Consider the following 22,064-nt stretch of genomic DNA (forward strand, 5'->3'; position numbering starts at 1 on the left):
TCTATGGTGTCGCACAGAGTCAGACACGACTGAAGCGACTTAGCAGCAGCAGCGTAGTTATCAAGACAGTGTAGTATTGGTGAAAGAAAAGACACAAAGATGAATGAGACAGAATAAAGAGCCCATAAATAAACCCACACATAGTCAAGTGGTCTTTGACAAAGGGGCAAAAGCAATTCTGTGTATAGAGAGAATAATCTTTTCAATAAATGGTGCTGAAACAACAGTATATCCACATAAAAACAAACAAAAACGAAATCTATGCATAATCCTTATATTTTTTTCACAAAAATTAATTCAAAATGGATCATAGACCTAAATACAAAACCAAAGCTATAAAACTTCTAGAAGATAACATAAGAGAAAATCAAGATGACCTTGGGTATGATGTTTTTAGATACATCATCAAGTGCACAACCCATCAAAGAAAAGCATATATAATTTATACCATATTATTTGAAACTTCTAATCTGTGAAAGACACTTTTAAGAGACTGAAAAGACAAGCGACAAACTGGGAGGAAATACGTGCAATTCATGTGTCTGATAAAAAGAGATATCCAAATATACAAAGAACTCTTAAAAGTCAACAAAAAGAAAATAAATAACCCAAGTAAAAAGTAAGTCACTTCATCAAAGGAGATATGCAGATGGCAAATAATTGTGTATCTTGATTGATCTGCAAATGGAAACGACAATGAGGTACTATTGTACACCTATTGGAAAGGCTGAAATCTAGAACACTGGCAAAATCAAGTGCTAGAGAAGCTTTGGAGAAACGGCTCTCTGGATTTACTGTTGGAAATGCAAAATGATACAGCCCTGCTGGGAGACAGTTTGGCAGCTTCTTACAAAAGAAATCGTACTCTGATCATGTGATTCAGGGTTAGGCTCCTGGGTGTTCACTCAGATGAGTTGGGAACTAATGTCCATACGAAAACCTGCACATAAATGTTTACATGTTTATAGCAGCTGTATAATATAGTCACCCCAAACTGGAACAAACAAGATGTCCTTCAATAGGGGGATGGATAAAAAACAAAAACAAGCAACAACAACAGCAAAACAAAAAACAAAAAACAAAACCAACCCCACAAAAAACCCAGTGATACACTCATACAATGGAATATTATTCAGCACTACAAGGAAATGAACTATCAAACCAGAAAAAGACGTGGATGAACTTTAAATGCACTATTGCTAAATAAAAGGCCTCAGTCTGCAAAGGCTACATATTGTATGGTTCCAATTATATGACATTCAAGAAAAGACAAAACTATAGACAAAGTAAAAAGATCAATGGTTGCCAAGGGCTCAGGGGCAGGAAGAAAGGGATGAGTAGGTGGAACAAAGGAGGTTTTTGTGGCACATTCTGCATGCTATGGTAATGATAGATACATGACATGATGCATTTGTCAAATGCAAAGAACTGTAAAGCACAAAGTGAACCCTAATGTAAATGATGAACTTCAGTTAATAAAAACGTATTGATTGGTTCTCCAATTGTAACAAATATACACATTAATACAAGAAGTAAATAATTGGGAAATTGTGAGAGTTGGGGAGAAAAAAAACATGGAAATCTGTAATTTTTGCTCAGTTTTCTCTAAACCTAAAGCTTTTCTAAAAAATAAAGTCTATTAATTTAAAAAATTGAAAGCACAAAAATAATATGGCATACTCTAGTCTTCCTACCATGCAGAACTGACATTTTGTATTATTTGCTTCAAGTTTTCCTTTTAAATACAGGAAATAAGGTATTACAGAACAAGCACTCCATGACATCCCTCAGTTCTAGTCTCCTTCACTCTCCCCAAAGGAAACTACTATTACTAATGCCTATCCTTGCTTTTATGTTTTTATATTAATATATGTGCTTGAGTAATTAATTGTATTATGTTTCAGGTGTTTAGAACTACATAAGTTACATCAAACCATAATTGTATTTGGCAACTTGCAATTTTCATTCAACTTAATGCTTTAAAAAAACCTATCCATGTTGCTCAATATAGATCTAATGCTTTCATCTTTAAAAAGGTCTTTTTAAACTCTAGTATCATATTCTACCACTGCAGAAGGGATAGGCTACCCACTCCAGTATTCTTGGGTTTCCCTTGTGGCTCAGCTGGTAAAGAATCCACCTGCAACACGGGAGACCTGGGTTGGGAAGACCCCCTGGAGAAGGGAAAGGCTACCCATTCCAGTATTCTGGCCTAGAGAATTCCATGTGCTGTATAATCCATAGGGTCACAAAGAGTCGGACAATGACTGAGCAACTTTTACACACACACACATCATATTCTACTGTATAGGTTACTTCATGTTATTTTTCTATTTCTCTGTTGATGGATATTCAGATTATTTCTAATTTCATGTTACTACTACCAATGCAACAATAAAATTTCTTATATATTCAAGAGAGCATATCTATGACTTGTTAGAGTACATAGTACAAATGGAAGTGCTGGACTGTAGTCAGCAATCAAATTTATACTTCTGACAGTGTATAAGCACTCCCATTTCCTCATACTCTCACCAACACTTGATATAATGGATCTTTTGAATTTTGCTAATCTGATAAGAAAAATAGCTCTGATTTAAATTCAATTTGCTTTGATTTCTCATGAGATTGGATTTTTTTCATTTGATTATCCGGCATTAAGGTTTTCTCTGTGTTGAATTGTCTGTTAAGAACAATTCCTTGCCCATGGTAGAGGGGTGTAGGGGAGCAGATTTTTTTTTTTTTCTTTTTAACAAACAGATCCCTGATTAAAAATGACATTCTGGCTACTCAGCCTTTGTCAGTTTTACATTAATTGTCAATATCTTCTTGGTCAAGTGTCTTTTAACTGTATTTATGGTATATTGTCATAGAGGTACTATAGACCCAGGGCTGGATATGAATTCCAGTTCTGTTACTTATCACCTGTGTGATTGTAAACATTTTAGTTCCTAACTTTGCCTCGGGTTCTTCATCTGCAAAATCAGAGTGACAAAATATCTGATAGTATCTACTTCAGAGGCTTCTTATGAAGGTTAAATTAGTTAAAATGCAAAGCACTTACTTGAATGGAGACTGGTACACAGAAAGCAATCAATAAATGTTAGCTATTATTTTGACACATAATTTTTATTTTTTTGCTATACAGGATAGATTTAAATATTTTTTCTTTTATACACAAAAGAATTTAATTTGCATATTACATAAAATATTCATGACAACAGAAGTATTCAGGAATGGAATGGATCCTGACAAAGTTGTCAGGAATAAGCTTCTTTCAGATTCACTGCTCCTTCTCTTCAACTTGGGCCTTATAGTCTAAAATAGTTGCTAAGGCTCTATCCATCAAAATCATGTTCCCAGCTGCCAGGAGAGAAGGAAGTGCAGAAGAGTTCATTCTCCCTTTTCAATTAGCTTCATTGAAGTATAATTTACATACAATAAAGTTTAGCCCTAAATTTTAAGTGTGTAATTTGACGATTTTTGATGACATTTTTCATTGATGTGATTTGTGAAGCAGCATGAAGCCTGGAACTATAGATGACTGCTTTAGATTCTTTCTACATCACTGATACTCATCTCAGTGTCTAGACCTTTGTCAAATGATGTCTCAGACTACTCAGTGCTTTTTTTGTTGGCAACCCTGTGCATTCTGACTTTGATTACCACAGTGGTAAATAAATACTCTGACTATGTGCAAAGCTTCACCTCCTTCACATGTGCTGACAATTCAGTTATAGATAGTCCTAGAAGGAGAAGCCCTCTCCCCACTGTGTTTAACCTACACAAATGTAGTTGATGAAGACTGTCTGATGGGGCTAGCTGAGAAGGTTTTTTTTAGTCTTTGCCCTGATCTAGGGGGACAGAATGGGATTTGGAGTCAGACATATAAAGAACTTGAAATCCTGGCTCTGATCTTTAACCAACTCTGTGCCTTGTGTTAGTCGCTCAGTCATGTCCAACTCTTTGTGACCCCAAGGACTGTAGCCTGCCAGACTCCTCTGCCCACGGGATTCTCCAGGCAAGACTACAGGAGTGGGTTGCCATGTCCTTCTCCAAGGGATCTTCCTGACCCAGGGATAGAACCCAGGTCTCCTGCATTGGCAGGAGGGTTCTTTACCACCAGTGCTACCTGGGAGAAGCCCCTGTGCCCTAGTGTTGGTTAGCTAATCTCTTGGTGTCTCATATTTCTCTCACCTGTGGTAGAAAGAATACTTCTTGGGTTTTCTCAAAGAATAATCAAATACATGAAAAGTTTAGCACATAGTAGATGCTAGCTTCCTACCTACCTCAGGTGCCACACTTCTAACAGAAACAATCTAGGCTTCTATATTTTGAAGAGTTGGCTACAGGCAGGTAATGTGACATATACTTGTTCTTACTATTTGTCGGTTGTGTTGTTCAAGATATAAGTCTTTGGATTGCCTTATCCTGTCTTCTATTTTCAGGTTAAGTGTTCTGTTTATTGTTCTGAATGTTTGGTTAAGAATAGCCCATGTATGTGACAGGGATGGTTTTAGTTATTTAAACATCTCAATGTTTAACTCAAAGAGTTATGGGAATAAGAACCAAGTGTACAGAAGAGCTGAATGAAGCACGAGTTGGAATTAGGATTGCCGGGAGAAATATCCATAACCTCAAATATGCAGATGACACCACCCTTATGGCAGAAAGTGAAGAGGAACTGAGGAGCCTCTTGATGAAAGAGGAGAGTGAAAAAGTTGGCTTAAAACTCAACATTCAAAAAACTAAGATCATGGTATCCAGTCCCATCACTTCATGGCAAATAGATGGGGAAACAATGGAAACAGTGACAGACTTTATTTTCTTGGCCTCCAAAATCACTGCAGATGGTGATTGCAGCCATGAAACTAAAAGATGCTTGCTCCCTGGAAGAAAAACTATGACCAACCTAGATAGCATATTAAAAAGCAGACATTACTTTGCTGGCAAAGGTTCATCTAGTCAAAGCTGTGGTTTTTCCAGTAGTCATGTATGGATGTGAGAGTTGGGCCGTAAAGAAAGAGGGTGCCAAAGAATTGATGCTTTTGAACTATGGTGTTGGAGAAGACTCTTGAGAGTCCCTTGGATTGCAAGGAGACCCAACCAGTCCATCCTAAAGAAAATCAGTCCTGAATATTCATTGGAAGGACTGATGCTGAAGCTGAAGGTCTAGTACTTTGGCCATCTGATGCAGAGAACTGACTCAATGGAAAAGATCCTGATGCTGGGCAAGATTGAAGGTAGGAGAAAGGGGTGACAGAGGATGAGATGGTTGGATGGCATTGCTGACTCAATGGACATGAGTTTGAGAAAGCTCTGGGAGTTGAAGAACAGGGAAGCCTGGTGTGCTGCAGTCCATGGCAGGGCAAAAAGTCGGACACATCTGAGTGACTGAACCTAACTGAACTGTACAGAAGAGAGCAAAATAAAATAATGTCTTAGTAATACCTGATAAAATAGAGTAAAATAAATAGAATGGAAGCACTCTAGAATGGTTATTGTCATCTGACAGAGCCAGATTATTGTCTGGTCTCAAGAGCAGCTATTGCACCATCTACCCTTGTCTTATACGAAGCCTGATATGAGCAGACACATCACGGCTTATGTACTGATGGGAGACAAATGCCTCTGGGTATGCTGATGGGGAGGCCACATTTAAATCTGAGTTAGTAGATATGAAGTGAGCCTAGGAATTTGCAATTAGTCACTCTGACTCTTTCTGATCTTGGTTGCCACCCAGGCCAGTGTTTCAGGGAGGTGGGTCCATCATTCATTGGCTAACTGGGTGTGAAGCATTCTAGGGGACATGGCTCTTGTTCACCAAGAGTTTACAATGAAGGAGGAAATAAGACTTCAATGCAGATAGGTAGCAGTTGCTGGCTTTCCAGGTTAGAGTCAGACCATTGCTTCTTTCTTGTTTACATTTCACTTTGGGCAAGCTTCATATTGATTTAGGAAAACTTATTCTAACTTATTTATTCACCCAGCTCTTAGTTTGTGTATTCCTTGAAGACAAGTGACCTTCACTGTTGACCTAGTTAAATGTTTTCCCATCATCTTTTCTTATTCCCATAACTTTGATTTGGCTGTGACTCCCAACTTAAGTACCAATGCCAATCTCTTGCTTGAGGCACTATATGTTCAGTTCAGTTCAGTTCAGTTGCTCAGTCATGTCCGACTCTTCGTGACCCCATGAATTACAGCACGCCAGGCCTCCTTGTCCATCACCAACTCCTGGAGTTCACTGATACTCATGTCCATCGAGTTGGTGATGCCATCCAGCCATCTCATCCTCCGTCGTCCCCTTCTCCTCCTGCCCCCAATCCCTCCCAGCATCAGAGTCTTTTCCAATGAGTCAGCTCTTTGCATGAGATGGCCAAAGTATTGGAGTTTCAGCTTCAGCATCAGTCCTTCCAATGAACACCCAGGACTGATCTCCTTCAGAATGGACTGGTTGGATCTCCTTGCAGTCCAAGGGACTCTCAAGAGTCTTTTCCAACACCACAGTTCAAAAGCATCAGTTCTTCGGCTCTCAGCTTTCTTCACAGTCCAACTATCACAGCTATATATGATCACTGGAAAAACCATAGCCTTGACTAGATGGACCTTTTTTGGCAAAGTAATGTCTCTGCTTTTGAATATGCTATCTAGGTTGGTCATAACTTTCCTTCCAAGGAGTAAGCGTCTTTTAATTTCATGGCTACAATCACCATCTGCAGTGATTTTGGAGCCCAGAAAAATAAAGTCTGACACTGTTTCCCCATCTATTTGCCATGGAGCGATGGGACCAGATGCCATGATCTTCATTTTCTGAATGTTGAGCTTTAAGCCAACATTTTCACTCTCCTCTTTCACTTTCATCAAGAGGCTTTTTAGTTCCTCTTCACTTTCTGCCATAAGGGTGGTGTCATCTGCATATCTGAGGTTATTGATATTTCTCCCAGCATTCTTGGTTCCAGCTTGTGCTTCTTCCAGCCCAGTGATTCTCATGATGTACTCTTTATATAAGTTAAATAAACAGGGTGATAATATACAGCCTTGACGTACTCCTTTTCCGATTTGGAACTAGTCTGTTGTTCCATGTCCAGTTCTAAATGTTGCTTCCTGACCTGCATACAGGTTTCTCAAGAGGCAGGTCAGGTGGTCTGGTATTCCCATCTCTTTCAGAATTTTCCACAATTTATTGTGATCCACACAGTCAAAGGCTTTGGCATAGTCAATAAAGCAGAAATAGATGTTTTTCTGGAACTCTCTTGCTTTTTCCATGATCCAGCAGATGTTGGCAATTTGGTCTCTGGTTCCTCTGCCTTTTCTAAAACCAGCTTGAACTTCTAAAAGTTCATGGTTCACATATTGGTGAAGCCTGGCTTGGAGAATTTTGAGCATTACTTTACTAGCGTGTGAGATGAGTGCAATTGTGTGGTAGTTTGAGCCTTCTTTGGCATTGCCTTTCTTTGGGATTGGAATGAAAACTGACATTTTCCAGTCCTGTGGCCATTGCTGAGTTTTCCAAATTTGCTGGCATATTGAGTGCAGCACTTTCACAAGATCATCTTTCAGGATTTGAAATAGCTCAACTGGAATTCCATAACCTCCACTAACTTTGTTCATAGTGATGCTTTCTAAGGCCCACTTGACTTCACATTCCAGGATGTCTGGCTCTAGGTGAGTGATCAGACCATCATGATTATCTTGGTCATGGATACAGTTCTTCTGTGTATTCTTGCCACCTCTTCTTAATATCTTCTGCTAATAGAGTTTTGCCAAGAGAATGCACTGGTCATAGCAAACACCCTCTTTCAACAACACAAGAGAAGACTCTACACATGGACATCACCAGATAGTCAACACTGAAATCAGATTGATTATATTCTTTGCAGCCAAAGATGGAGAAGCTCCATACAGTCAGCAAAAACAAGACCAAGAGCTGACTGTGGCTTACATCATGAGCTCCTTATTGCCAAATTCAGACTTAAATTGAAGAAAGTAGGGCAGATCACTAGACCATTCAGATATGACCTAAATCAAATTCCTTATGAGTATACAGTGGAAGTGAGAAATAGATTTAAGGGACTAGATCTGATAGATAGAGTGCCTGATGAATTATGGATGGAGGTTTGTGACATTGTACAGGAGACAGAGATCAAGACCATCCCCAAGAAAAAGAAATGGAAAAAAGCAAAATGGCTATCTGAGGAGGCCTTACAAACAGCTGTGAAAAGAAAAGTGAAAAGCAAAGGAGAAAAGGAAAGATATAAGCATCTGAATGCAAAGTTCCAAAGAATAGCAAGGAGAGATAAGAAAGCCTTCCTCAGCAATCAATGCAAAGAAATAGAGGAAAACAACAGAATGGGAAAGACTAGAGATCTCTTCAAGAAAATTAGAGATACCAAGGGAACATTTCACTGTATGTTAGAAGATGGTTGTCGTTATCAGTCTTATCAGTCAGGCTTTATTATGTTACTGCTGCTATTGCCATTCCCTTTGTCATCTATCCATCTTGATGGCCTGGAAGAGAGAGGGTAAAGATCAGACATGCACCCTGGCTCTGGTTTTCACAGCAGGTGGGACATGACTGTGGTCATGTGGATGGAGTGTCAGGTGAGTCTCATTGAGAAATACTCTATGGCACACAACATTTGGACCAGAAGGTAGGGTTTTCAAAAGGGGTTGGTCCTTAGATTCACATTTATGCAGGCATTGTGACATATTCTGATGTATCTGCTCAAGTTCAAGCTGGAAAGATATGAGGACATTGGTGTAGTCTCCAAGAAGGAAGAGGGGGCAGTTTTAGATTTAAGTCAGTCAGTATCTGCTTTTCCTTCTTGAGACTGGGACTATTGTAAATTCTCTTCTAGAAGAAGAGAATTGCATAGGACTTGACACTGAGGAAAGTGTGAATGTAAGGCTAACTTATTAATAATAAATTTATTCATAATACTGCTAATAAAAAAGAAGAGTCTTTAAAAACAGTTGAAATTTGGGAGAGAAAGAACTGGTATGGAATGGTGGAAAATAAAATATAATTAAACCTACATATACTTGTATATACATTGCTTTGAGAATTAAGACAAGTGGTAAAGTAAGCTCAGGAAATAGCTCAAATTGGTTTAGTGTATTTGAATATGTAAATATCTTGAAATATGAATCGCTAAGATTTAAGAATACTTCATTTTGGTGATGGTTCAAGCTAAATTTTTAGTTTAAGTTTTTCTCCATAGTATTCATTTTATATTGAAGTTGAAAATCCAACAAGTAAATTGTAGAATCTCTATTTCTAGGCCATTTTGAGTTCTCTCTTTCCATACACAGCCCTGGCCATTGGTTTAAGTGGCTTTGGTTAATGGGAATGAATCCCTAACACCTGATTTAAATCTTGAGATTTGCTCATTATCCTTAAGTGAGAGAGTTTAAAAACATTTCCCTTTTGAGTGGTGAGTATTTGTGTATGTCAGGGGATGTTCAGAAAAAAGCAGCCAATGTGGGTTGCAGGTATTGTTTCTTGTCTTAGCTCAGGGGGTGATGTTTGGTGTCATTAGGAGCAGAGGTTTTTTTTCTGGATGGAGAAGGGTATAAATTTTTAGGATGGCTGGCAGCTGGAAGCTAGTAATTGAATCTTGAAGCCCACCACTTTAGGGCTGCCTGAACCTCTTCTGCACGAGATTGAAAGTGGTGCAATCAAGCAGGAAGGATGCTGAGGAAGGACCTTCTGGTTTGCTAGCCTGGTGATTTCCCTGGGGTTTCTGCTGTCTGCCTGGCAAGTATGCTCTGCTTTGTGGAGGAGGGCCCCATGTTCTCCTTCCAAGGGCAACATATCTGCTTTTTAGATTGAGATCTAATTAAACTTGGATTCCTAGGTTTTTACCAGCAGTTGCAAAAGCAGGGAACAACAGACTGATATACAGGTGGTGGTGTTCTAGAAGTTGACTTGAGTGATGTTTGAGGTTCTGAGTGAGTTTTCTCTCTCTGCAATGGAAGTGAAATCAATTGAGTGCCATTTTTGTTGCTGGGAGAAACTGGGTCTGCTGGGTCCCTTAGCCAGGCAAATATAGCAAGCCTGCTTTGACTTCATTTTGTTTGGGTTTTTTAAACAGAAAGATTGGAACCATCAGAGTGTTTGAGATTAAAAGGCTACAGATACAGAAGATCTAAAGCTGACATAGGAAAAGAAGTAATTTCTCACCCCATTCCAATCATCTCAAAATCTTTCAACTATTCCTCATTGCCACCCTATCACATCCCAGGGGCTGTTCTGAGATACACTAGTATGTTCAAGCCTTTGGGGGTGTGGCAATCTGTTAGCTGGTCATAGAGGTGGATTTGGCCTAGAGCTGCACAATTCAGAAGTTTTCATGTTATTACCAAAATAGGCAATACATTTTATGTGTGGATTCAAAGTATTTACTAGGGAAACGTAAACACTTAAAAGCAGCCAGTTTTGGTAACCTGTTTTGGAATTTTCTTTCTCTTTTCCCCATGTACCAGAAGCCTAAAAAAATAAATAAGGATGGTATAGGCATTTAACCTCTGAGAGGCCTCAATTGCCTGCCTCACAGGCACTCACAATATAGTAACAAATATAGAGACTAATGAAGAAGGCCAACTTCCAGTGACTAATTACAGAAAGAATTCAGTAAAGTAAGAACTCAATACTTGGAGAAGGTATTAGCATCTCCTGTCTGGGCCATCAGGGCAGATTCACCAAGCAGAAAAATTCAAGAGGCTAAGGGAAGTCAGCCTAGTTTGGGGCAGGAGAGGGTTCACATAGAAAAGCAGAAGCAGTAAATCTCGATAATCAACTAGTTTTCAGGGACATAGATGGACTCTAGGATGACCTGCGTATTTTGGGTTTGAGCAAGCCGGTGAATGGTGGTAACTGGAGGAAAATTATTTTCTGGTACTGGGTGGTAAATAAGATAATTAGTTTAATGGTGTTAGTTAGTGTTAGTCACTCAGTGGTGTCCAACTCTTTGCGACCCCATGGACTGCAGCCCACCAGGCTCCTCTGTCCATGAGCTTTTCCAGGCAAGGATACTGGAGTGGGTTGTGATTTCCTTCTCCAGGGCATCTTCCCAACCCAGGAATCGAACACAGGTCTCCTGCACTGCAGGCACATCCTTTACCGACTGAGCTACAAGGGAAGCCCCAAGTTTAATGGTGGTGTTGAGTAAATATGTGATCCTGTGTTACAGGAAGGACTTCTTCACTCTTAACTTACAACTTCCCAGTATATAGTGCACTGTACAGGTCCAGGGGGGAATGGAAGAGTAGATTTATGGTTCCTGCTTTCAAGGAGCTTATTCTCTAATTGCAGTCGCTGCTGCTGCTGCTGCTGCTGCTAAGTCGCTTGAGTCGTGTCCGACTCTGTGCGACCCCATAGACGGCAGCCCACGAGGCTCCCCTGTCCCTGGGATTCTCCAGGCAAGAACACTGGAGTGGGTTGCCATTTCCTTCTCCAATGCATGAAAGGGAAAAGTGAAAGTGAAGTCGCTCGGTCGTGTCTGACTCTTTGCGTTCCCATGGACTGCAGCCTACCAGGCTCCTCCGTCCATGGGATTTTCCAGGCAAGAGTACTGGAGTGGGGTGCCATTGCCTTCTCCAAATTGCAGTCGCTAGTAACTCTCTAAGTCAACAGCAGGAGCAATGTTACAGGCAGTACATGAATGAGTGCTAAGTGAATTGTATAGGTGCTTCTTGCTTTTCTGCAATTGGTATACAAGTAGAATTTGTCATTTGGTTTTACTTTCATAGTTTGTGATGTTGAGTATAGTCGGAGCTCATTTAATAATACTGTGGGTTATTTGCTTTGGAACAACTCATTTTAATTTTATAAGGTTGAAACTTTGTTTTATTTTACAGAGGGGAAGCTAAAACCCTGAGAGGTTAAATAACTTTCCCAAAGTCATGGAACTGTTAAACAGTAAAGTTAAGATTCATCTCTAGTCAATCTGAATCTAAAGTCCCCTCTTCTCAGTTTTAAAAACAACCTTTTTTTTTCTTTAAAGTAAATATATCCCCTCTTTATTAATTTCAGACATGTATATTGCTTGTAATTTGGTTCCTGATTTCTGGTTAGATGTTTAGGATAAATTCCTGGAAGTGGATTCCCTGTACCAAAGAATGTAAAATTTAAGCTTCCTTTAGAATATATCAGATTCTTTTTCAGAAAAGTTAAAAATATTTAGAGTCTAGGTGTACTTCTCAATCCCACATAGAAGTATATTTCAATCTCATGTGATTGTCTAAGCCATGACATACAAGAGGACTCAGTAACACTGTGATAAAGATGGTGGTTAGGATAATGAATCAGTGAATCTGTTAGAGCAGGAAGGAACTCCAGGTGTCAGGGAGCCACGTCCTTCTTTATTAAGGACCAAGGCTCAGAGAGCTTAAGGGACCTCATCCAGGTCACACCCCTCATTAGAGTCAGTCTGGACAAGAAGCTGCATTTGGCACTTTGTGATACGCTGAGGCAGAGTCTCTAGGATGGTATGGATGATTCTGGGGTTGCTACAATGTCTATCTGGGGTCTCAGCTGGAGATTTAAGAGCCTTTTAGTGTTTGAGTGAGCTTCATAGTTCATCTTTGAAACTTCACAGTTCTGTCAGAAGGATGTGGAAGTAACTCAAAGGGATTTTCCCTGAATTGAGAGGTCCATCACCCACCTCTGTTGAACTGAAGGGAATCCTGAAATCCCCTTTTGTGAGTTTTCCTGCACTGGCCCACTGTAAGATCCACAGGGGTTATTCTGAACACTCTCTTTGTTATTCTGTAGATGATACAATATCTTTGAACAAAAGAGTGCTCATGTAATTCAAAACTCATATAACTAAAGACTGATTTTCTATGAGTGTGTTAGTCACTCAGTTGTGTCTGATCCTTTGCCACCCCATGGACTGGGGCCCACCAAGCTCCTCCATCCATGGGATTTTCCAGGCAAGAATACTGGAGTAGATTGCCGTTGCCTTCTCCAGGGGATCTTCCCCACCCAGGGATCAAACCTAGGTATCCCAATTTGTAGGCAGACTCTTTACTGTCTGAGCCACTAGGGAAGACTCTGATTTTCTATAGCACTGACCAAAAAAGGAGGATATTTTTGTTTTTTATTGCTTGATCATGTAGCAATACAGTTCAAACCTGGTTTTCAATCAATTCAGTTTAGTCACTCATCATGTCAGACCCTTTGCCACTCCATGGACTGAAACATGCCAGGCTTCCCTGTCCTTCACCAACTCCTGGAGCTTGCTTAAACTCATGTCCATTGAGTCAGTGAAGCCATCCAGCCATCTCATCCTCTGTCATCCCCTTCTCCTCCTGTCTTAAATCTTTCCCAGAATCAGGGTCTTTCCCAATGAGTCAGTTCTTTGCATCAGGTGGCCAAAGTATTGGAGCTTCAGCATCAGTCCTTCCAATGAATATTCAGGACTGATTTCCTTTAGGATGGACTGGTTGGATCTCCTTGCAGTCCAAGGGACTCTCCAGAGTCTTCTCCAACATCACAGTTCAACAGCATCAATTCTTTGGTGCTCACCTTTCTTTATGGTCCAACTCTCACATCCATACATGACTACTGGAAAAACCATAGCTTTGACTAGATGGACCTTTGTCAGCAAAGTAATGTCTCTGCATTTTAATATGCTGTCTGTGTTTGTCATAGCTTTTCTCCAAGGAGCAAGCATCTTTTAATTTCATGGCTGCAGTCATTGTCCACAGTGATTTTGGAGCCCCCAAAAATAAAGACCTTCACTGTTTCCATTGTTTCTCCATCTATTTGCTATGAAATGATGGGACTGAATGCCATGATCTTAGTTTTTGAATCTTGAGTTTTAGGCAAAGTTTTTCACTCTCCTCTTTCACTTTCATCAAGAGGCTCTTTGGTTCTTTTTTGCTTTCTGCCATAAGAGTGGTGTCATCAGCATATGTGAGGATATTATTATTTCTCCCGGCATGAACAGAATGAAAAGACAAAAAGATAGGACACTGAAAGATGAACTCCCCAGGACAGTAGGTGCCAAATATGCTGCTGGAGATCAATGGAGAAATAACTCCAGAAAGTATGAAGAGATGGAGCCAAAGCAAAAACAATACCCAGTTGTGAATATGACTGGTGATGGAAGTAAAGTCTGCATAGGAACCTGGAATGTTAGGTCCGTGAATCAAGGCAAATTGGTAGTGGTCAAACAGGAGATGGCAAGAGTGAACATCAACATTCTAGGAATCAGCAAACTAAAATGGACCAGAATGGGTGAATTTAACTCAGATGACCATTATATCTACTACTGTGAGCAAGAATCCCTTACAAGAAATGGAGTAGCCATCATAGTCAACAAAAGAGTCTGAAATGCAGTACCTGGATGTGATCTCAAAAAAGACAGAATGATCTCTGTTCGTTTCCAAGGCAAACCATTCAATATCATAGTAATCCAAGTCTACTCCCCAACCAGTAATGCTGAAGAAGTTGAATGATTCTATGTAGACCTACAAGACCTTTTAGAACTAACACCCAAAAGAGATGTCCTTTTCATTACAGGGGACTGGAAAAAAGTAGGAAGTCAAGAAATACCTGGAGTAACAGGCAAACTTGGTCTTGGAGTACAGAATGAATCAGGGCAAAGGTTAATAGAGTTTTGCCAAGAGAATGCAGTGATCATAGCAAACACTCTCTTTCAACAACACAAGAGAAGACTCTACACATGGACATCATCAGATGGTCAATACTGAATTCAGACTGATTATATTCTTTGTGGCTGAAGATAGAGAAACTATACACAGTCAGCAAAAACAAGACAGGGAGGGGACTGATTATGGCTCAGATCATGAACTCCTTATTGCCAAATTCAGACTTGAATTGAAGAAAGTAGGGAACACCACTAGACCATTCAGGTATGACCGAAATCAAATCCCTTATGATTATACAGTGGAAGTGAGAAATAGATTCAAAAGATTAGATCTGATAGACAGAGTGCCTGAAGAATTATGAACAGAGGCTCATGACATTGTACAGGAGGGAGTGATCAAGACCATCCCCAAGAAAAAGAAATGCAAAAAGGCAAAATGGTTGTCTGAGGAGGCCTTAGAAATAGCTGAGAAAAGAAGAGAAGCTAAAGGCAAAGGAGAAAAGGAAAGATATACCCATTTGAATGCTGGGTTCCAAAGAATAGCAAGGAGATATAAGAAAGCCTTCCTCAGTGATCAGTGTAAAGAAATAGAGGAAAACAAAAGAATGGGAAGACTAGAGATCTCGTTAAGAAAATTGGAGAATGATATTTGTCAAAACTAATACAATTATGTAAAGTTTAAAAATAAAAAAAAAAAAAAAAAGGAAAAAAAAAAAAAAAAAAGAAAAGAAAAGAAAATTGGAGAAAAAAAAAAAAAAAAGAAAATTGGAGAAACCAGGGGAACATTTTATGCAAAGATGGGCTCAATAAAGGACAGAAATGTTATGGACCTAACAGAAGCAGAAGATATTAAGAAGAGGTGGCAAGAATACACAGAAGAACTACACAAAAAAGATCTTTATGACCCAGATAATCACAATGGTGTGATCACTCACCTAGAGCCAGACATCCTGGAATGCGAGGTCAAGTGGGCCTTAGAAAGCATCACTATGAACAAAGCTAGTGGAGGTGATGGAATTCCAGTTGAGCTATTTCAGATCCTAAAAATGATGCTATGAAAGTGCTGCACTCAATAGGCCAGCAAATTTGGAAAACTCAGCAGTGGCCACAGGACTGGAAAAGGTCAGTTTTCATTCCAATCCCAAAGAAAGGCAATGCCAAAGAATGTTCAAACTACCACACAGTTGCACACATCTTACACTAGAAAAGTAATGCTCAAAATTCTCTGTGCTGGGCTTCAACAGTAGGTGAACTGTGAACTTCCAGATGTTCAAGCTGGATTTAGAAAAGGCAGAAGAACCAGAGACCAAATTGCCAACATCTGCTGGATCATGGAAAAAGCAAGAGAGTTCCAGAAAAACATCTATTTCTGCTTTATTGACTATGCCAAAGCCTTTGACTCTGTGGTTCACAAAGAACTGTGGAAAATTCTGAAAGAGATGGGAACGCCAGACCACCTTACCTGCCTCCTGAGAAATGTGTATGCAGGTCAAGAAGCAACAGTTAGAACTGGACATGGACTGGTCCAGTTCCAGTGCATTTGCCAGCAATGGACTGGTTCCAAATTGGGAAAGGAGTACGTCAAGGCTGTATATTGTCACCCTGCTTATTTAACTTATATGCAGAGTACATCATGAGAAATGCCAGGCTGGATGAAGCACAAGCTAGAATCAAGTTTGCTGGGAGAAATACCAATAACCTCAGATATGCAGCTGATACCACTCTTATGGCAGAAAGTGAAGAAGAACTAAAGAGCCTCTTGATGAAAGTGAAAGAGGAGAGTGAAAAGTTGGCTTAAAACAATGTTAAGAAAACAGATCACGGCATCTGGTCCCATCACTTCATGGTAAGTAGATGGGGAAACAATGGAAACAGTGACAGAGTTTATTTTGGGGGGCTCCAAAATCACTGCAGATGGTGACTGCAGCCATGTAATTAAAAGATGCTTGCTCCTTGGAAGGAAAGTTATGACCAACCTAGATAGCATATTCAAAAGCAGAGACATTACTTTGCCAACAAAAGTCCATCTAGTCACAGTTTTAGTTTTTTCAGTAAGTCATGTATGGATGTGAGAGTTGGACTATAAAGAAAGCTGAACACTGAAGAATTGATGCTTTTGAACTGTGGTGTTGGAGAAGACTCTTGAGAGTCTCTTGGACTGCAAGGAGATCCAAGTAGTCAATCCTAAAGGAAATCAGTCCTGAATATTCATTGGAAGGACTGATACTGAAACTGAAACTCCAATACTTTGGCCACCTGATGGGAAGAACTGACTCATTTGAAAAGACCCTGATTCTGGGAAAGAGTGAAGGTGGGAGGAGAAGGGGATGACATCACTGACTCAATGGACATGAGTTTGAGTAAGCTCTGGAAGTTTGTGATGGACAGGGAAGCCTGGCATACTGCAGTCCATGGGCTCACAGAGAGTTGGACACAACTGAGTGACTGAACTGAACTGAATCTTCATTCCAGCTTATGCTTCATCCAGCCCAGCATTTTGCATGATATACTTTGAATATAAATTAAATAAGCAGGGTGACAATATACAGCCTTGACATACTCCTTTCCTGATTTGGAACCAGTCTGTTGTTCCATGTCCAATTCTAACTGTTGCTTCTTATCGTGCATACAGATTTCTTAGGAGGCAGGTCAGGTGGTCTGGTATTCCCATCTCTTTCAGAATTTTCCATAGGTTATTGTGATCCACACAGTCAAAGGCTTTAGCATAGTCAATGAAGCAGAAATAGATGTTTTTCTTGTATTCTCTTTCTTTTTCTCTGATCCAACGAATGTTGACAATTTGATCTGTGGTTCCTCTGCCTTTTCTGCTGCTGCTGCTGTTGCTCAGTCGCTTCAGTCATGTCCAACTCTGTGAGACCCCATGGACTGCAGCCTACCAGGCTTCTCTGTCCATGGGATTCTCCAGGCAAGAACACTGGAGTGGGTTGCCATTTCCTTCTCCAATGCATGAAAGTGGAAAGTGAAAGTGAAGTCGCTCAGTTGTGTCCGACTCTTAGTGACCCCATAGACTGCAGCCTACCAGGGGCTCCTCCATCCATGGGATTTTCCAGGCAACAGTACTGGAGTGGGGTGCCATTGCCTTCTCCCCTGCCTTTTCTAATCCCAGCTTGAACATCTGGAAGTTCTTGTTTCTTTTTCTGTTGAAGGCTAGCTTGGAGAATTTTGAGCATTACTTTTAGCGTGTTAGATGAGTGCAATAGTTTTATATAGTGCTGACCAAAAAGGAGGATATGTGTGATTTTTATTGGTCAATCATGTAGCAATGGAATGAACAGAATTTGCAGTATGTTTTAGCTTCGTATCCCTTTGGATCTGCTTGATTAAGCTATTAAACCTCAACATTTAAATGACTTAACCCAATAAAGGGTTGTTTCTTGTAGAAATCTGATGCAGGCTGTTTGATTGTCTTCCATCTTGTAGATATGCTATGCCCAGGTTGCCAAGGCAGGGAAAAGTGAGTTAAAGGAAGCATGTAGATTCTTAACTGACTCACCCTGGAAGTGACAAATGCCACAGTCTACTGCTCAGAACTGGAAATGTGATTCTGATCAAATGGTGAAGTGGCTGGGAAAAGTGTGGAAGAGTACACAGATATTTGATAAGTACTAATGATCTTTTCCACACTCTTGATGTTTGATACTTTGAAATTACCTATTTAAAAATTCTTGTAGGCAATTTTATATCACTTCAAGTTTTAAACATAAAGATAAAACTTTCATGTTACTTTCTTTCAAATATATTTAAAATGTGTTGGTTGAGTACACACTATCATTTTTCAAAGATCTTTTCAGTTCTCTGTTAAAAACAATGAAGTTTTTTTTTTTTTTTTTCCCCCAATAGTTGTGAGGTTTGGGTAAGTCATTTCACTTCCTATACTTGTATGCCAATTGAAAATGTGATTTAACCCTTGATTTATGCGTATGTTGTGAAAATTAAGTTAGAGATCACATGTAAACCACTTGACACAGTGCCTAGACAAAGGTAAGTGTTCAACAAATGTGGATTTTTCTATTTGCTGGTATTGTTGATATTGTAATAGGTCTACTACTGTCATCAGTAATACTGGATCCTCTGACTCAGTGGTATATCTACCATTATCAGAGATAGTATACTTTACAGAAAAAGTGACATTTAGGCCAAGTTCTGGAAATGAAATGCCTTCATCTTCTCTATGTTCTTATTTTGGTAGTCATGGGGGATTTCAAAGGCCATGTTCTCCCTGGAGTCTTCTTAATTACATTGGGGATTTGGTGGACTACAAAGTGTGTTCTGAAATATGCCTTCAAAAACCAGAAGCAGACTTCCTACTTCGATCCCAAAGCATTATTCTGTCGAATGGAAATGTTGGAGGGAATTGTACTAGTTGGAATGGCTTTAATCGGTGAGTGATCCTTTTCTGTGTTCTGTTTGCTTTCTTGGTGTATTTTCACATGCAAAGAGAAGACTGAATATCAAAACAAGAGATTACTAAAACAAATTTTTTATTCAAATACATCTGAATACGTATTCTAATTGTATTTCTGTTTTTTATTGCTTGATCATGTAGCAATTCAGTTCAAGCCTAGTTTTCTAACAGTTCGGTTCAGTTGCTCAGTTGTATTTGGTTATCCTTAATTGGGGAGAAGCTGAACTCTAGCATTTTAATCCTGAACCAAGCACAACTCCCGACCCAAAGACGTACTGTGTAAGAAGGAAGTAATCAGATGCTATAGGATTGGTCTCACAAATCTAAATCCAAAATTACTCAGGATTTATCTAGTCATTAGATTAAAATAGGAACTTAGTCTGTCAGTGTAACTGATCGGGGAACTCAGTGGAACTAAGTCCATTAGCTTTGAAGATCTGACATAGCTGTTTGACAGAATTGGCTATCTTTGACTAAAAGGGATTATCTAAACCAGTCTTTGAAGCTCTAAACCAGTCTAAAGAACCAGTGCTCAGCTGTTAGGTAATGGCCCAGAAAGAAGAATCAGTGCCATAAAAAGACAATATATTGGGCTAAGCTGTAGGCTGATCCTTCTGCATCTTCAGTTTTCAGTAAAGCTGTGGAAAGATGGCTTAAAGTGTGATTTATCCCTCTGCAGGCATGCTTTCAGGACAGTTTATTCCTGGAGGACCGCACTTGATCTTATACAACTACAAAGAGAATCAATGGGTCAGACTCCTAGACTGGCATCATTTTACCATATACCTCTTCTTTGGGCTGCTGGGTGTGACAAACATCTTATGTTCCACCATCAGGTCACTTCCTCCCTCCTTTAGCAAGTTAATGCTATTAAATGCCTTATTTGTGGAGGGTAAGTATGAGTGTTTTCATTTATCTTTCATTATTATTGGACATTTGTCTAGCCCTTTACAACAATAAAGGGCACCTTTCCTTTGGTGTCCTGGTACAGCCTTGACCTGTAGGCCAGCTGTCTGGGTCATGGTAAGCTATTGAGGTGTCCTAGACAGGATGCCAAAGATTTCCCTTCCCTACTAACTTATTTAGTAAAACTGGACAAGCACAATATTCAGGTATCGTATTCAAATTTCACATCTACCTTAAAGAACCACCTGCTATGCTCATTTATCTCAGGTTTATCCTGGAGATGATCATTATTTCCATTTTTAACACAACAAACTGAGCTCAGAGTAGTGAAGCGTTGTTGTTGTTGTTTTTTAGTCACTCAGTTGTGTCCAACTCTTTGTGATCCCATGGACTGAAATCCATCAGGCTTCTCTGTCCATGAGATTTCCCAGGCAAGAATATTGAAGTGGGTTGCCATTTCCTTCTCTGGGGTTAGTAAAGCATGAATATCCTCCAAAGAAGAGACCACTCAAAGCAGAATAGTTCCCATACCTATGAAGTAGCCTTTTTAATATTGATATAATGAAACTCCACCATTACATGATAAACAGAGTCCAAAAAATCCAGTCACATAAAATTGAGGTCCTAACACTTTTTGTTCAGTTGGCCTCCCTGTTACTGCATAAGAAAACACTGATGACAAGTATTTAATGCTTTGTTTTCATTTATTTTATATGTATGGAGAAGGAAATGGCAACACACTCCAGTATTGTTGCCTGGATAATCCCATGGAAGAGGAGCCTGGTGGGCTGCAGTCCATGGGGTCACAGAAGAGTTGGATACGACTTAGTGACTGAACCACAACATTTTATATGTAAGGGGTAGACTGGTCATAGAACTAAAAAGCCCCCAATTATCAAGAGGCAGTCATTTCTAATGTCCACCTTGCCTCCTACATCTAAAGATAAGTGCTTTTGCCAAATGCTCTTTGAGAACAAGTGATAGATAAAAGTTGGGCAACAGTCACCAACAGCATGATTCTCATTATCTCAGATGTTATCATATTATTTTAAACTTTTTATTTTATATTGGAGTATAGTTGATTAACAATGCTTTGATAGTTTCAGGTGGACAGCAAAGGGACTCAACCATACATATCTGCATGTATCCATTCACACCGAAGCTACTCTCCAGATGTTACTATATTTTGAATGAACATCTTTTCCTATACATCCGAATGAAAAGGATGAAGTTGAAGCCACTATCTGTCCATAGGATTAAAAATATAGTTAGTTACTACTTCTTGGGAGCTTCCAGAGAACCTTGCCCTACCCATCGCAGTGCACTCTTATGATTTGTGTTTATATTTGCTGCCTCCAGTAGACTAAATTGCTTAAGGAAAGACTATTTCATTCATCTGTCCACTTGCCCTAACTCCTGCTCCCCTGCCTTCATCATGCTTATTATTTATCCTTTTGCATAAAATATGGTTTGAAATTTAGTTAGTTGAAAATGTCATGATGTATTGGAGAAGAGAATAAAGACTGGGGAAGGGAAAAGGAGATTTCAAAGATTACATTGTAAACAGGTATAGTGATGACTCCAAAAATGCTAGAGATTTCCATTATTAATGGAAGCAGTGGGCACCTTATATTTTGGACAAATGTGTGTGCTTAATGTAAAGCTGTGTGGAGATGGGGGAGGAACAGTAGTTTCATTGAGAAAGACAAACTATTTTTTCTGCCTCCAACAGCTTTTGTTTTCTACAATCACACTCATGGCCGGGAAGTGCTGGACATCTTTGTGCACAATCTTCTGTTCTTGGCCATCTGTTTGACAGCCCTGATTACCTTCATGGAGCTCTTCATACAGGCCAAGATAACTGTGGAACTTCTGCGGACAAGCCTTTTCCTGCTTCAGGGAAGCTGGTTCTGGCAGGTGAGTTGGGGCCTCCAGTGAATGTGCCTGGTGTCTGCACTGATGACCTTCTCTCTTTGATTGTGGGTGTTGTGCCCTGGAACCCAAAGATTTCCTTCTGATATGCTGCTGGTAGTGAGAATGCAGGCCTTTGAGGGGCCCAGCAGCCCTGGTGAGAATAGTGGCAGAGCAGCAGGGAAGGAGGTGGGAGGTGT

General features: G+C 39.8%; 1 protein-coding gene across 1 annotated transcript in view; it reads left to right on the forward strand.

The window, feature by feature from the left end:
* LOC139176065 (transmembrane protein 45A-like) overlaps window positions 1–22,064 on the forward strand; it is a 90,228-nt gene that overhangs the window by 35,484 nt on the left and 32,680 nt on the right. Inside the window, exons 2-4 of the mRNA XM_070777351.1 lie at window positions 18,832–19,023; window positions 19,727–19,939; window positions 21,686–21,870. Of these exons, the coding sequence (XP_070633452.1) occupies window positions 18,832–19,023; window positions 19,727–19,939; window positions 21,686–21,870 (590 nt within the window). The remainder of the gene's footprint in view (window positions 1–18,831; window positions 19,024–19,726; window positions 19,940–21,685; window positions 21,871–22,064) is intronic.

The sequence above is a fragment of the Bos indicus genome, chromosome 1 (genome assembly GCF_029378745.1).
Source record: "Bos indicus isolate NIAB-ARS_2022 breed Sahiwal x Tharparkar chromosome 1, NIAB-ARS_B.indTharparkar_mat_pri_1.0, whole genome shotgun sequence".
Classification (NCBI taxonomy): Eukaryota; Metazoa; Chordata; class Mammalia; order Artiodactyla; family Bovidae; genus Bos; species Bos indicus.